This window comes from Microcebus murinus, chromosome 21 (assembly GCF_040939455.1).
Source record: "Microcebus murinus isolate Inina chromosome 21, M.murinus_Inina_mat1.0, whole genome shotgun sequence".
Taxonomy (NCBI): domain Eukaryota; kingdom Metazoa; phylum Chordata; class Mammalia; order Primates; family Cheirogaleidae; genus Microcebus; species Microcebus murinus.
This window is the reverse complement of record NC_134124.1, coordinates 17702226-17716903: the sequence shown is the minus strand read 5'-3', so window position 1 is coordinate 17716903 and position 14678 is coordinate 17702226. Positions and strand designations below refer to the sequence as shown.

The window sequence follows — 14678 nt, the reverse complement described above, 5'->3', positions numbered from 1 at the left end:
ACAATGGGAATAGCAAGCCTTTTTCAGCCATTACTACAGAATTTTTCTCTGAGACACAGTGTAAAACTGATAATCTTCTAGCCAGAGGGGGTGTCTTCAGTCCACACCTCCACTCCTTCTACTCCCATGTTTAGAGGAAAGCACAGAATAATTTCACCCAAAACTGTATAGAAAGTTAATTTGGTGCTCCCCACAGCAGAACTAGAGCCCAGAAAAAAATTTTTTCAAGCACTGCAACCTCACGCAAAGGCAGATTTATATTCAAATGCAACAGAGCTGGACTCAGACCCTCTTGCAGGTATTAGGTCCAGTTAATTTGGCCAACTTCTCCCCAACTTCCCTCCTCGGCCCTGACACAAACCCCCTACCATCATCCTACTCATAGACAAATATTTACTGAGATTCATTCATTTGCCAAAGATTTCTTGAGCATTTATCATTTGTCTTAAACCCTCCTGGTGCTAGGACTACAACCCCATTTAAACAAATCAGAAAAAGGGGATGGGGGAACTGAGACTGGTGAAGATATGCAAGTAAACATTTACTTACTCCACAGATTTTACTAAGTTTTGACCTCATGTTCGTATGTGTAGTGTTGAGGGTGCAAGGAACATGGCAGATTTTGCCTCTACTTTCATGGAGTTTACAGTCTAACAGGAGAGACGGACGCTAACCAAGGAATTATAATACACAATGTGATAAGAGCTTTAACAACAAGAGGGAGAGTTGTACAGACGGCTTATTGAAGCACACAGCAGAGTCAGCTAGCCTACCCTCAGGAGCCCAGGGAAGAGTTCTGATTAAAGAATGTCTTGGGTTTTGAAAGAGGAGTTGGAAGCAGAAGGTGGGGTTGCGGCGGTTGTGTTCCCAAGCAGAGAGAACAACTTGAACAGAGGCCCATAGTTAAAGAAAAGGAACATGACACTTTCAAATACATGGAAATGTTTCAGGGTGACTGGAGCACAGACTGCCAGATAGAGAATGGCACGAGGAGGCTGGAAAGGGAGACAGGGTCTGGGTCATCTAAGGCCTTGTTTACCACGGTAGGAATCTGCATTATCCTGAAGTTGACTGCAGCCTACTAAAAGGTTCCAAGAAAAAGATGACTAATAAGATCTGTGTCATAACAACGCAGACGGGTTGAGGGGAAGAGCAGACTGGAGGCAGTTAGGAGACTAGACTGGAGGCCCTCGCAGCAAGCCCGTTCCAGGGCAGCAGGGGTGGATCCTGTAACTGTTTCTTGTTCTCTGTCTGCCCTGACCTGCACAGCAACAAGACAGGGGTCTTATCCTAAAAGCTCACTATCTAGGAGGGAACCGTGACCTGATAAAAACTTCCCCAGAGCCACAGACTGAATCAACAGCTCAGCTGATAGCAAAACACTGGACTCTCAATGCCACCCCTGAGCTTGCATGGACAGATAACAAAGCTAGACATGGCGAGAAAGATAACACTTGCCTCCGCATGCAGACAAGGGCAAGACCACCACGACCAGGCAAAGGGATGAATCTGCAGCAGGCATTTAGGGCAGTGAGCAGCAGGCAGGGAGGTGAGGAAGTGCAAGAGAAAAAGTGCAGCAAAGCTGGCAGGAGTCAAAGTATCTGGTAAGGGGAAGGGGGAAAGCCTAGAAAGGTAAGTTGAAGCCAGATCATGAAGGGCCTTGAATGAAAACTTGATAAAAATCCAGAGGTCTGTCTGGGGTCACCGCTGCCAGGGCTGTGGGAACATGGAGGCAAGAAGCTTCCTGGGCTTGTGGGACAAAGGGGAGGCCCAGAGTTCCTGCTCCCCCTGGGGAGTTATGAATTGGGGAGCAGGGTGGGGAAGAGGCAAGGAGGCAACAGAGGCAAAGCAGGGGATCTCTCCAAATTGTCCTCTGAATTTCTAACCAAAATCTAGTACACAACATTGAGTATCTACTCAATGATAACCTCCCATGGTCAAAAGAACCTTGTGAGGAAATGACCCGGGCAACTCTTATCCCCTACGGACAGGGGGAAAAAATTAAATAAAAAAAAACGGAGACTCACAGAAGGAAGTGACTTGCCTGAGGTCATACAGCCAGCAAGTGACAGAGTGGAGACTTGAGCAGGTCTCCAAACCCTAAACCACAGTCCCATCCCCTGGTTTGCATCTGTTTTGGCATGCGATTGGCGCCCCTCTATAAGGCAGAACTCCCCAGCCAGCCAGAAAGCCTTCAGAGACCTGGCGTGGTGCAGTCTGAGAGGCAGGGAGAGGCAGCCGGGCACGGCCTGGCCCCCAGGGGAGTGCCTTGCAGGGAGGGTGCCCAGCCTCTGTCTTATTTTAAGTAGAGCCCCATGTTGAATCTGTTCCAGGAGGACGAGGCCGGAGAGGGCCGCTTCAACTTCTCCGCCTACGGGATGGGCCCAGCCTGTCTGCAGGCCAAGGACGGCATCTCGGTCAAGGCCACCAACAACACCACCACCAACCCCCCTCCCGCGCCGTCCAAGTCCCCGGAGGAAATGCGAAAACTCTTCATCCAGAGGGCCAAGAAGATCGACAAAATATCCCGCATTGGCTTCCCCATGGCCTTCCTCATCTTCAACATGTTCTACTGGATCATCTACAAGATTGTCCGTAGAGAGGATGTCCACAACCAGTGAAGGGTCTGGAGTGCGGCGGGGGCGGGGAGGCTGGGCGCGGGCGGCATGGGAATAGCACAGGAATCTGAGAGACCAAGGGAGAGAAGGGGAAGAGAGGAGGGAGGAGGCACACTTGCACAACTCTTTTTCTCTGCAACATGTGCAATAGCAAAATGCAGTGATGCATGGATTTCAGAATGTGGCACTATCTATTTAACCTCGGGTGAGCTGGTGGGGGGGGCATGGGAGGGACTTTTCTAATATAGGAACGGGGGCTGGGAGGAAGGGGTTGGGGAAGGGTATGGGGTGGGGAGTGAGGGAATAACAGCTTTCAAAAGATCCAGCCCATGGGCTGTGTAGTTTTCCTGTTTGGAAGGAGAGTGCAGTCTGCCCCAGAGCAGAAGGAAAGCAATGTAATATATGATATATATTCATGCTTAATATTAATGCAAACCCACAAGAACAAAAGATTTGTTTCTTAACCTATCAGCCTAGTAACTGCTTAAATTTTTAAAGTCACAGAAGTGATGGACAATTTTCCCCAGAGTGGAAACAGTCACAAATAAGCTTGCTCTGGCGTGTGTCCCATGTCACACCACTCCAGATGCCATACCCATCTTCAAACTGGCCCGGGTGGACACATGCCAAAAATCCATTCCGCCTCTGCTTCCAGGGGGCTGTGCAGCACGCGGATGGGTAGTGGAAACGGGGAAAGGTGGAGAAAAGAGAGGGGAGTGAGTAAAGAGATGGGACATTTCAGAGATCCAAGGATTGAGGAAAACGGTCCCGAGGCAGAGGCTACACCTGCCCGTCTCTGAGCCCTCTCGCTTCTGTGCTTCAACACCCAGCCCGCTCACCACCCACCCAGAAACAGCCGCCACAGCGTTCTCATTCTATTGCCAATATGCAATCTTTTTTACATTAAAGAAAAAAAAAAAGTAAATAATCTAGAGAAATAATATGCAGATAGACTGAGTGTAAACAGATGTACTTTTTTCAGATGTCTATTTTTGGGAGAGTCTCTTTGGAATTGCAAGTGGGTGCCTGTTTGGGAAGGTGGGGTTGGTGGGGCGACACACATTACCTAGTGACTCTGCAAAGTTTTAAGAGGTGAAAGGGCAGCATCAAGGCTGCTGCAGGTTGGGTATATATGGGTGGGGAGAGGTGGTGATGTTTAGAAAGTTCACTATATTTTTGACATTTCATATATCATAGATAATGTGGGAAGTTTGGGGATGACCCCATTATATTTTTATAAGTCTTATTTTTTTTCCTTTTAGGTGCTTTGTTTACCTTTAACATTTAGGAAATTTAGACAAATATTTCTCTTTTCCTTCTAACTCTGAAGTGCCACGATTATCCTGGGACAGCTAGGGCACTCCAGAACAAAAGGAGAGGGACGTAGAGAGGAACTGAGTGTCAGGGGAGGGAGTCCTGCTGTGGGAAATGGATACGCACAGACGGGAGGTCTGCAAGGTGGAGCCAGCAGGCCCCTGTCCACTCTCTGCCGACACCACTATGCCTGAAATAATGGCACCATTGTCTGCAACATCCTCCCGGCTTTGGTCCATGGCCAGAGTACTGGGGTTCCATTTCTTTCTTTGCACTACAGTGTCTGAGCTTTGGATCAAAGATGTAGGTGAAATGGTGACAATCAGTGTGTACCCAGGCTTAGGGTTTCACTTGAGTATCCCTAACTTGAGGCAGGATGGAGGGGGAGTGGTATCAAGAGATGAGGCGTAGGAAGCCTACCTCCTGCCTAAAGCACTTTCTTCCTAGGGGATTTTTTTCCCTTTCCCGTGGCACAATAGCTAATGCCTATACAGGGCGGAAAAAGAAAAAAAAAGAAAAAAAACAGGCCTAGACAAAGATCTAGGGTGATTTAGGTAAAGAAGATAGACTATGCAGCCAAAAAAGAATTTGGCTTTGAGGCTTGAATGATAAAGGCGTTTATAGCCAGACCCAAGGTCAATGAGTCATTGCCTTCCCTCCTCTTGGCCTACACTGACAAAAAAGCTAAACTGCATGCAGGCTTTGGACGATGTGGGATAGAACCTGGAATTCTTTTTTCTAAGAAATCCTGGGAGATGGGAGCCAAGTGGGTGGGAGTCTCTCATCTCAGACCATCCTTTTCCCCACCATGAACATGTCCTAAGGAGGGAAAAGTTAAAAACAGTGACTCGAACTACAGTTCAAGACGAGAACATCAGTCTTTGAGCTGCTATTAGCACCTTTCATTAGCACTTTATTCACTTTACTTAATGGAGGGAAAAACCCTCAATTCTCAAATGGCATAGAAGTCTTTGGAGAGATGCTATTAGTCCTTTCCACCAGTACTTTAGTCACGTTTTTTTTTTAGGGGAAAATCATTTTTTAATTAAAATAAATTAAGTCCTTCTTCCTACTTTACTCATTACTGGACTAAATTCAGAATGTCTAGATAAATCAGGCAACAAAGGTCTTAGGCCTCCATCAGAGACTAAATACAATACTAATTGTTTATTCTAAGACATTCTGCCTCCACTCAAACAAAACCCTGCAGATTCCAAACTGGCCTCCTTAAAGGAAGTGTCTGGAATCCTTCTGAGACAGAGAAATCACTGGGTCATTCGCCCAACCTCTGCTGCATCCTGGAACTTCTGTCATCATGCCACTGCATGTAATTTGTAGGCCCCCTGGGAGCTGCCAGGTCAAGCTGACATATCCAAAAACAATGGAGTCATCTCTTTGAGATAAAAAGGGGGACTGTCACTGAAATCTTCTCCCACACTATTTCAAACCCAGTGTCCCTTGTGGAAAATCAATTATGAGTAGAGGCATTATAGCAGTGAAAAGAACCTGAATTCTAGTGCTGCCACTAAGCTGATTGACCTTGGGTAAATGACTAAACTTTAGTTTCTCTAAATACACAACGAGAAGAGTGCTATAGTACCTAAACTCCCTCTTAGCTCTAACTGCGCTATGAATCTTTGCTTAAACTGGTCTATAGGAAGTTTACACAACCAAAACTTTAATGTCACTTTGATTTCTGAACCCCCCAAGGTAGATGTGTGGATACGCTAAACACACAAATACATGGACCACACAATTCTTGTTGCCTTTCTTCTTTGGAAGATTTGCAGATTCATTTTTCCTTTGCCCCTCTCTTTATCAAAGGTGAACAGTGGTGGGGAAAGGGCACCAATCATGGTAAAGTCAAAAATATCACCATGAATTAGGAATAGAATCATACTCAAGGAGAAGACATTATCAATATATAATGTAGTAAGGATTTAGCCATAAATTACATGAATTTCATCTTTATAGAAAAACCAAACCATGTAATTTAGGCCAACTTTTTTTTGTAGGTGGCTCCAAAGAACAGGGCAATATTTTCTTAATTCCCTCTTCAGTTTGAGCATAGGAGATACTACGCTTTGGGATTACCAGTGTCAAGTGGTATGGTGGCCGAAAAACTGGTTTAGTGCAATGGGTTTGCTGGTCTCCATGGGAGAATTAGATCCTGGGAAAGAGGATTTGGTAGTTTTACCCATCTCCAAAAGAGCAGCTAATCCCAGGAGCCAAATTTAGGAGGTATCAATTAAATAGGCAGATAGTACTACCAATGACTTCTCGCCTGTTGGTTTATAATGTATCTCATTGTTTCAAGAGAAGCCAAAATAAATGACTCAGCTCCACCACCCTCTAGTCCTTTCAAACATCCAAGAGTCCATTCTTGGCTAAGGTTATTGGGAATAAACAAGTACAGGTGTGAACAAGTATAGGCGTGAACAGAAAAGAAAAATTTCTGTATGTGTGCCTAATATCTTGAATTTAACTATTTTTAGTTTGAGTCTAGAAAGACAAAATGGGGTCAAGTCATTTGACCCAAATTATTTATTCTTCTAAATTTTCAATAAATAAGAAATGAGTCCATCTCAGAAACTTACCAGTATTTTTCATAGACCTCTTTTTTTTTTTTTCATACTGGGAAGAAAAATAAATATGAGAGATGGTTCCTTTCCTTCAAATTATGTCTCTTTATAAACAACATAAAAAGAGATGGCATTTTTTGAGGCTTCATGATATTACAGAGTGGGCTGGTGTCTCGGCTAAGCTGGTATCATCACTGATTAATAGTCTTTTGTAAAAATTAGATTCCCTAGTTAATTGCAACACAGCGAAAATGAAGTGGGTTATCATCATGTCTATAGTAACTGCTGCCTCAGTAGAAGCTGGCAAGCATGTGCATTGTGGTGGTACCATCTGTATCAGCTTTATGTCAGAGGTCAAGGTCTGAGATTGACAGCTATTTCCCAGACTGGCTGGAAGCCTAGTCCAGCTGTGAATACAGCTCTGGAAGATATCGGGCACATTCTACCCACTCTCCACCCCAACTCCTAAGAGGCAGGCAAGAATGGGTTTTCTCTGTGGGCTGTGTTTCCTGGGCTGGCTGGGTGGCCTGCATCCTGAGGGACCAGTAAGGGTACATGGAACTTTCCTCCCTAATGCATGGCATCGAACCAATCAGACCAAAAAGCCTCTAAACAGGCAAGCAGGAAGCATGTCCTCAAAATATAATTTAGTTTCTTTTCTTCCACTATGCCCCTTTGTCTCAGAAATCAACCCCAGAAATTTAACTTAAAAAACTTCCTATTTCCCTGCAATTCTATGAATCTGAAAATAAGCGCTTATCCTGACCAAAGGAAAAAGAAACACGCCTTGTTTTAACTGGGCTGGCTTGCCACCTGTATCAAAATCACATATATTGGCAAGGCTTTAGCCTCACAGTATCCTGAAATCCCAATGGAGACAGAGAACATCCTTGGATAGGTTAAAATCCTTGTAGAAACAAGGAATTTCTTAAAATTCCTGAATTTTAAGGTGAGCCCTGCCCACCCCAATGTTGAGAGAATGAAAGCGACGACTTTTTCCTGTCTCGGCTGAGGATTCCAGAATATCGAGGGCAAGGGCACCCTGCAAACATCTCAGCCAGGCCCTCGCTAGATGATACCTCTAACAAATCATCATCCTGGTACTTCCTTAGGATTTCCCAAGCTATAGAGACGAAAATGGCAGGAGATAGGTTTGCTCATGTGTGAGTGCTAGTTCATGCAGTTTTGATGGAGCTGTGTAGTCATTTAAAGCAATAATGAAGGTTCTTTTTCATTCTTTGGAACAGCAACATGAGTTCCAAAGTAGAAATTATTGCTCAATAATTTTTAGGATCATTAAGGCGTCTTCAGCTAACATCCGGACCATTACTTCTCTACTCTCCCCCTCCTCTGCCCACTGTCCTCTCTCTGTTGACATCTCCTGTTTCATCAGTGTGTGCATCTTACTTTATGAAACCCAACTCTGCCAGAAGATGATTTATTTCTGAGGGAGGCAGGGGAAGACTAGAATGGGAATAGTGGCTCCTGTCTCATTTGCTTTAAGGCTGCAATTTCTATCCCTCCTCTTGCCCATGCATTTTGAAATTTCATTGCTCTGGAAAATTTCCATCAGAACATTGGGTCGAGAAGTCAGAAATGTAGAAAATAGCAAGCCAAAAATATACCCTTTAGAGAGCCCAGTGAAGAAAATTACATTCCACATAAGGCCATTAACCAGCTACAGAACAGTACCAGCTAACTAATCTGGGGTTGAAAGACACCTATCTGCTGGCTGCATACAGATTCCAAGCACAGGTCTCCCATTTCCACCTGTCTGGCTCCACCATTCCCTGCTTTGCCTTGTTTTTGCCCTGCTATTCTTTAGACTCAACATTCGTATCCACTCCAGAAACCCAGTCTCCTATTTAAACACACCTGCCTTCTGAAGTAGACAGAGATCAGTCAGAGGTGGGTCCTTGTTCTGACATCTCAGGCTCACCATGGAAATATAGGTAAGCAGCTTCACTTTCTTGGCCTGCTTACTCCCCTGTAAAAAAAGGGGGAGTTCAAGGAGATTTTTCAAAGCCAAACTGGATATTATGTTGGGTTGAAGAAAAGAAGAGAGGGTGTGTGTGTGTGTGTGTGTGTGTGTGTGTGTGTGTGTGTGTGTGTGTAAAAGTTTTATTGTTTCTCCATTTTAGTGTCAGGATTGGCACCCCATCCCAGGCCTTCTGACAGACAGGTAGGTAGAGATTAAAAAAAGAGAGTGAGTCTTGGCCTTCCGGGTCACAGTCTTAATCCTTTTCCATCAAAGTCAAAGCATTTCACAGCACTGACGGACTTGGCTCTAAGGCTAGCTTCTCACCTGAGAGTCCCATCACACATCAGGACAACATTCCACGCTGGTGTTTTAGCATGCATGGCCTGTGAAGGCTGTAACCTATCTCCCATGGCAGTTGTTTGAATTCTCTCTGCCAAAGCCTCTGGAAGAATCAAAGAGAAACATATCAGAGCAGAACCTGTTGAGTATCGCTAGGGAAATACTGCAATGGCTCCAAGTCCCCTCCCTGCCTGTCCCCCCTCCCCCCCGCCCCAGTTTAATCATAACAAGAAACTTCCAGCAAGATTGAAGAGTATTTTCCTCAGTGGATCCATGTGACTCTAGGTATAATTACAGCAGGAAACATGGGACCACTCTGGACCAGTGGGGGATTTGTCTAAATTCATACCATTAGCTAAGCTACACTAATAAAAAGAAACTGTGTAGCAGATGTGGTTGAAGTTGGGCCACTTCCTTCCATCCCACATCCAAACAAAACCTCACCTTGGGAATGATGTTTCTGAAACTGCTTCTGCACTCCTGTAGCTCCAACAAACACTCCTAATAATCAGAAATTACTTCCTGTCTTTCACAAAGGGATATATGTATGCTTTTTATCAATGGAATCCAAGAGACAATCCAAGGTCTCTTGGAGGATGGGACATTGGAGCTCCAATGCTAAACAAAAGATTATTTTCCATAGCAGTTTACTATTTGGATTTATGTAATTATGGTCTCACCCACCTTTAAAAGAGTTAAACAGTATTAATTCCTAATGGTTAGTTACCAAACCACTTCACCCAAGCAGGTGAGTTCAGGTAAAAAGGGACCTTCTCTTCGCAGGAGATACCACTAAAACAGAAGTATTAAAAGTGGCAGCTTGACTAATGTTCTAGCAAAGGAGGGGTTCCCAATGGCTCTTTATTCCCATCTAAGCTCTCCAAATGAAGTGGGGAAAATGGAATTACAAAAGAATTATGTGAACAAACTTCAAAAATCTAGTGGCTGTTTCTGCTTGTCTTCAAGTCCTTTTGTTCCTGACTGTATTATCCCTTGGGTAACTAATGTGTACAAATCAGCCAGACTAGTTCGCGGGACAAGGCCCCCACTACTGTTTCCTAGGACCCACTTGGTCTCACCTATGTCTCTTCAGCTGCATCCAGAGCTTGGTCTTTGGCATGACAGGACCATGAGCTACAGCAGTTATGTCAGGATTGTTAGCACAGTACCCTTCTGTACAGCTCTGGATATTGGTGAGTCAAGTGGCACTCTTTGAATGGGCCCTATGTAATGACCCCAAGTCTAGTTCAGTGAATGTTTTTTCACAATGTCTCCTTAGCCTGGAAAAGGCCTGGAAAAAGTCAGAATGGGCTCAGGGAGATCTCAAAAGCTAATGTCATAGCCAAGACTGAAATATATAACAAAACGCCATATACGTGCATATTACTTCTAGTTTTTCTATATTTTTAACCTCCCTACACCTGCCTGCTTTCCATCTGCCTATTTACAAAATCTATTATGACACATGAGTGTACCATGAATGCAGAGAGCATTAGAATAACACAGCCCCTTTCCCTACAATATAGGAGGGGATAATAGAAGCACCAACATAATTGCTAACATGAAGGCACAATGTAACAAAGGTGCATGCCATGGAGGGCAGAAAATAAATCATGGAGTGTTTCAAGGCCATCTAAGCAATAACTGAAAAAACAGATGAGATTTTGACGGATGGGGACAGGGGATTCCAAACAGAGGGAACAGCATGAGCAAAAATAATGGAGGCGAAAAATAAAGGGCACATACATGCAAGGATAGTGATTATCCACTGGATAAAGTGTAACGAATGGAAAAAGTGTAACATGTTTGGAAAGACAGATTTAGACTACATCATAACAAACTTAAATGCAGAATAAAGGATCAGGACTCATCGGGTATGGCAATTCTCAAAGGCAAATCAATAGGTATTCCATCCTGTGCAGAGCAGCTCATTCTTCGAATCTTTCCATCAGCTGCCACCTTCTGCCCGGCTCAAATTTTCCTGTACTTACCTTGGGGAAACCTGCCTTTTCCTTTATCTCAGAAGTATACCTAGTACCCACTAAGAATTGACATCTTCAAGGTCACTGATAAGTATTAGGCATTTAGTTTGTGCTAGGTAGGCAGTAGAAAAAGGATAGAGAAGAATGGTAAAGTCAAGGTTCTACCCTGGGTTTACACTGAGTCTGAAAAAGTTATTCCTAGTTTATTTCTTTTTATCAAGCCAATCCCTAGTACAAAGAAGGTATTTCTAAAGGGGAGCTTGTGGTCCAAATATATTACTTTTTTAAAATCTGAAATAGTAAACACAGCAGACCTGGGAGACAGTATGTCCTCTTTTACCCTTAGCAGCATCTGAAATTACTTCTCCCAACCTATAGAGCATCCCTATTCAAAGTACAAAATCAGGTCCATAAACAGAAAAGGGTATATGGAGAGGGACAGATGCCAAATATGAATAGAAAAAATAAAGACAGAAGTGTAATGTCTCTTTATCAAGTCATTACTAATGAAGTATGTAAAAGGAATAGTTTCTTTCACTTAGGAAAGGTAAATTAGAAAGGATTCTTTAGAAAGAATATTTTGGGGAAAGGAAAGGTTAGAAAACCTACCCACTAAATGAAAAATTACCCCAAATCTTTTTTTAAGTGGTGCTTATGTATCAAATAAGCAGTTTGCTAACCTCAACTTCTTCCACTTTAGATATATTTCTACCTCATTTAAAAGCATACCATGCTCAACATGCCAATTTAGCCTGAATGGTACAGAAGAGGCTAAAAAAAATTGGATGTTCCCACAAGGCATTTCAGAGCACTTTAAACTCATACTATTTCATATTTTAATGGTTCGATCTTCCAATACTTAAGCCATTATAACATTTTCAGCACTAACAGTAGTTAAAATGAAATGAGTTAATTAAATCCCAAAGGAGTCCATCCTTAGTATAGATAAAATGCCTACTCAATGTGATTCTTGTGATTAGACAAACCAAAGGTTAGTGCAACATTTTCTTTAAAAAAAGAAAAAAGTTGAACAGCCTGAGTTCTACTTTCAAAACATAGCAAGGGCCTCAATGGCCTCCAAATAAGTTTGAAAAACTACACAAAATGTCTTTGTTTTACATTCGAAATGAACAAAGGAAACCACAAAATGACCAAGAAAAAAAAAACCCTTCAAAATTTTAAGCCCTCTTAGTATAGATGCCAAAGGGAATTTTAGTCTCATTGTCTGGATCAGCAACACAATAGACCTGTTGGCTACAATCAGTGTCCAGAATTGATGCAAATTACTGCAATGTAAATAACTAGTAGTGTTACTAATAATGAAGTGTGGCTGTTGCATAATTGGAGTATGCAGTGATTGCACACAAGGCAAGTGTTCAAACGTACTACAGTACTTCCAAATCACCAATTATTTGGTCCTCTTACCCAGGACAGGCCATTTCCAGAGAGCTTATTCTCAAACTGGACTGGTCCAGGTTAACCATGGAAGGAGACTGAATTACCTTGTAGCCACAGCTCTTTGAACATGCTGGAGCCATACTTGGAAACTGGCCCATAGAAATAAGAATGAACAGGACTACTGCAGAGATACATCAATTCACCGCTAAGATGGAAAAGCTCTATCAGATTGATTTAAAACATTCCAAAATGAGTTTACATGATTGTAAAATAAATGCTCAAAGTCAGTCAGGGTAAAGGGTTATTTTATATATACGATTTATCTTAGATTTAGTAACTTTCCACTTTTCCTTTTTGACTCAGGATTCATTCACTAATTTAAGATGGGCCAGTTTCTGCCAACAGAAAGAACTAGAGTGTGCAATCTCAGAGTCTCACCCAAACCTTGCCAAAGCAAACGACTTCTGCATTAACTGGAAGTCATCTCCTAAGGACTTGTCCTTCATGTTTTCCCCATTTCACCCATTTTGATGTTTGCACAAAAGATGTACCTTTGTCCTAAAAAGTTCCCTGGTTTGACATTTAGGCATAAAAAGCCAACCCCAAGTTATTCCTCTACTGCAATTTTACATCTCCTTTTTTTCCAAAATGGTAGCTGCCAATGCAAATATATCACACAAGGGGTAAAGGTTGTATATTAACTTCCAACAGCTAGGGGATGTGTTGCCTGAACACTAATACTTCGGTTCATTAGTACATTATCCAATAAGTTATGTTAACCCCAAAGAATGCGAGGGCACTGTGTAATTCTTCAGGTCACAATGCCTGCAAGGCTGTGGAGTCTGTCACAGGTAAGACAACTACAAGTTCTGTGATTCCAAATACTTTTGGGAGATGTAAAAAATATGCTTAGTCGGGCAGTGTGAGTTAAGCTACAAAGTGCTCTACCATCCATGATGGAAGAATTCAAGATGATTCAAACCTTCACATGAGAGACCAGAAGTCAAGCCCACATGGCAACTCTGACAGCTAGCCAAAGGAGAAAAGATTTCTCAGCAGCAGCATAGGGACAGTTTAATCAACAGGCCCAGAAAATTGGGTCAAAATAACTCACAAAGCTCCTCATCCTTTCCCAGTCAAAAGTTATAGTATGTCTTTTATATGGAAACTTCTTTGTATATATGTATAAACTTGGTATGGCCTTAATGCTGCAGTTAAGGATTTGTTTGGCTACCACCTTAAGCAGCGTGTTAAGCAATCGCTTCCTTAATGTAACATTTTTACTTCTTACTGGACACTCAACCTTGAACAACCAATTTCCCCTCTGCCCCTTGACTCTTCCCCTTTTTTGCATGAAGTCATAAAAGTTATGGCAGTTATTTTTTGGCTTGTAAAAAAAATCTATTTCTGCAGTTTGATGATGGAATGTAAAATTTCTGTGATACATGTATATAAAAGTATATTTATTGAACCATCCATATACACATATCCATGCTGATTCCAATGGAAAATTAAAGTTTTCTGAAATTTTCTCTGTGGTTAAATCATAATTTTTTTTACTATTTAACCAACTTCATATGAGAGAACTTATGAAGTCTTCCAATTACTCCAGGGGGAAATCTATGTGTAACCTGGAAAACATCTCACTTTAGACAAGACTGTATGTTGAGAAATAAGATTTCTTTTATTCATTCAAGAAATATTTATTGGTTGGTGCTACTGGAGATACAAAGATGACTCAGACACAGATCCTGCCCATAAGGAGCTTACAGTCTAGTGGGGGAGATAGGACACATACATGGGATACGTGGCCGGAGCTACGTCTCTGTAGGATGACTCTAACGTTGTGTATAAAGTAGGCTGGAGTAACAAGAGGTAAAGTGAAGCTGAGAGGCTACTGCATCAGGCGAGGGGAGAAAGAGATGGGAAAGACTGCTGAGGCAGAACTGACAGAACTTAGCTGGAGACTGGATGTGGGGAGTAACGAAAAGGGGAAGCAGAAGACTCAGACTTGTAGCATGGGGGATGTCACAAACTGAAAGAAAAATGAAGGAACAAGGAACAAGTTTGTGCACAGAAATGAAAGCCACACATAAAAACTCTTTTGCATGGAAACAAAGTGCCTGAGAGATATAAGAGGCACAATCAGAAAGAAATGACTAATTACCAGACCAGGGACGGAAGTACCTCAAAATGGCCAGTGACTTCCTCCTCCTCCTCCTATGCCCATCCCCCACAATTTCCTCCACTGAAATATTATAGTGCCCACAATTTATTGCATTAAAGGCTATCTCTAGGCATGCCTCCCTTTTGAGAATGAAAAGAGATAAACATGAAGTTATTAAACTCAGGTATCATTTAGGGACTCTAGCATGAGTCACTGTACGTTCTGGTGGAAGGTATTCTTTGTCCTCCAGGAGCTTACAGTTTAATTAGGTAGTAAGGCAGGTAATGTAATTCTAAT

The 14678-nt window shown here is 42.6% G+C and overlaps 2 protein-coding genes across 2 annotated transcripts in view; both read left to right on the top strand.

Moving 5' to 3' along the window:
• GLRA1 (glycine receptor alpha 1) overlaps positions 1-2817 on the top strand; it is a 108062-nt gene extending 105245 nt beyond the window's left edge. Inside the window, exon 14 of the mRNA XM_020283736.2 lies at positions 2310-2817. Coding sequence (XP_020139325.2) covers positions 2310-2621 — 312 coding nt within the window. The 3' untranslated portion in view covers positions 2622-2817. The remainder of the gene's footprint in view (positions 1-2309) is intronic.
• The window catches only part of ATOX1 (antioxidant 1 copper chaperone), a 126119-nt gene that overhangs the window by 38446 nt on the left and 72995 nt on the right, over positions 1-14678 (top strand). The window lies entirely within an intron of this gene.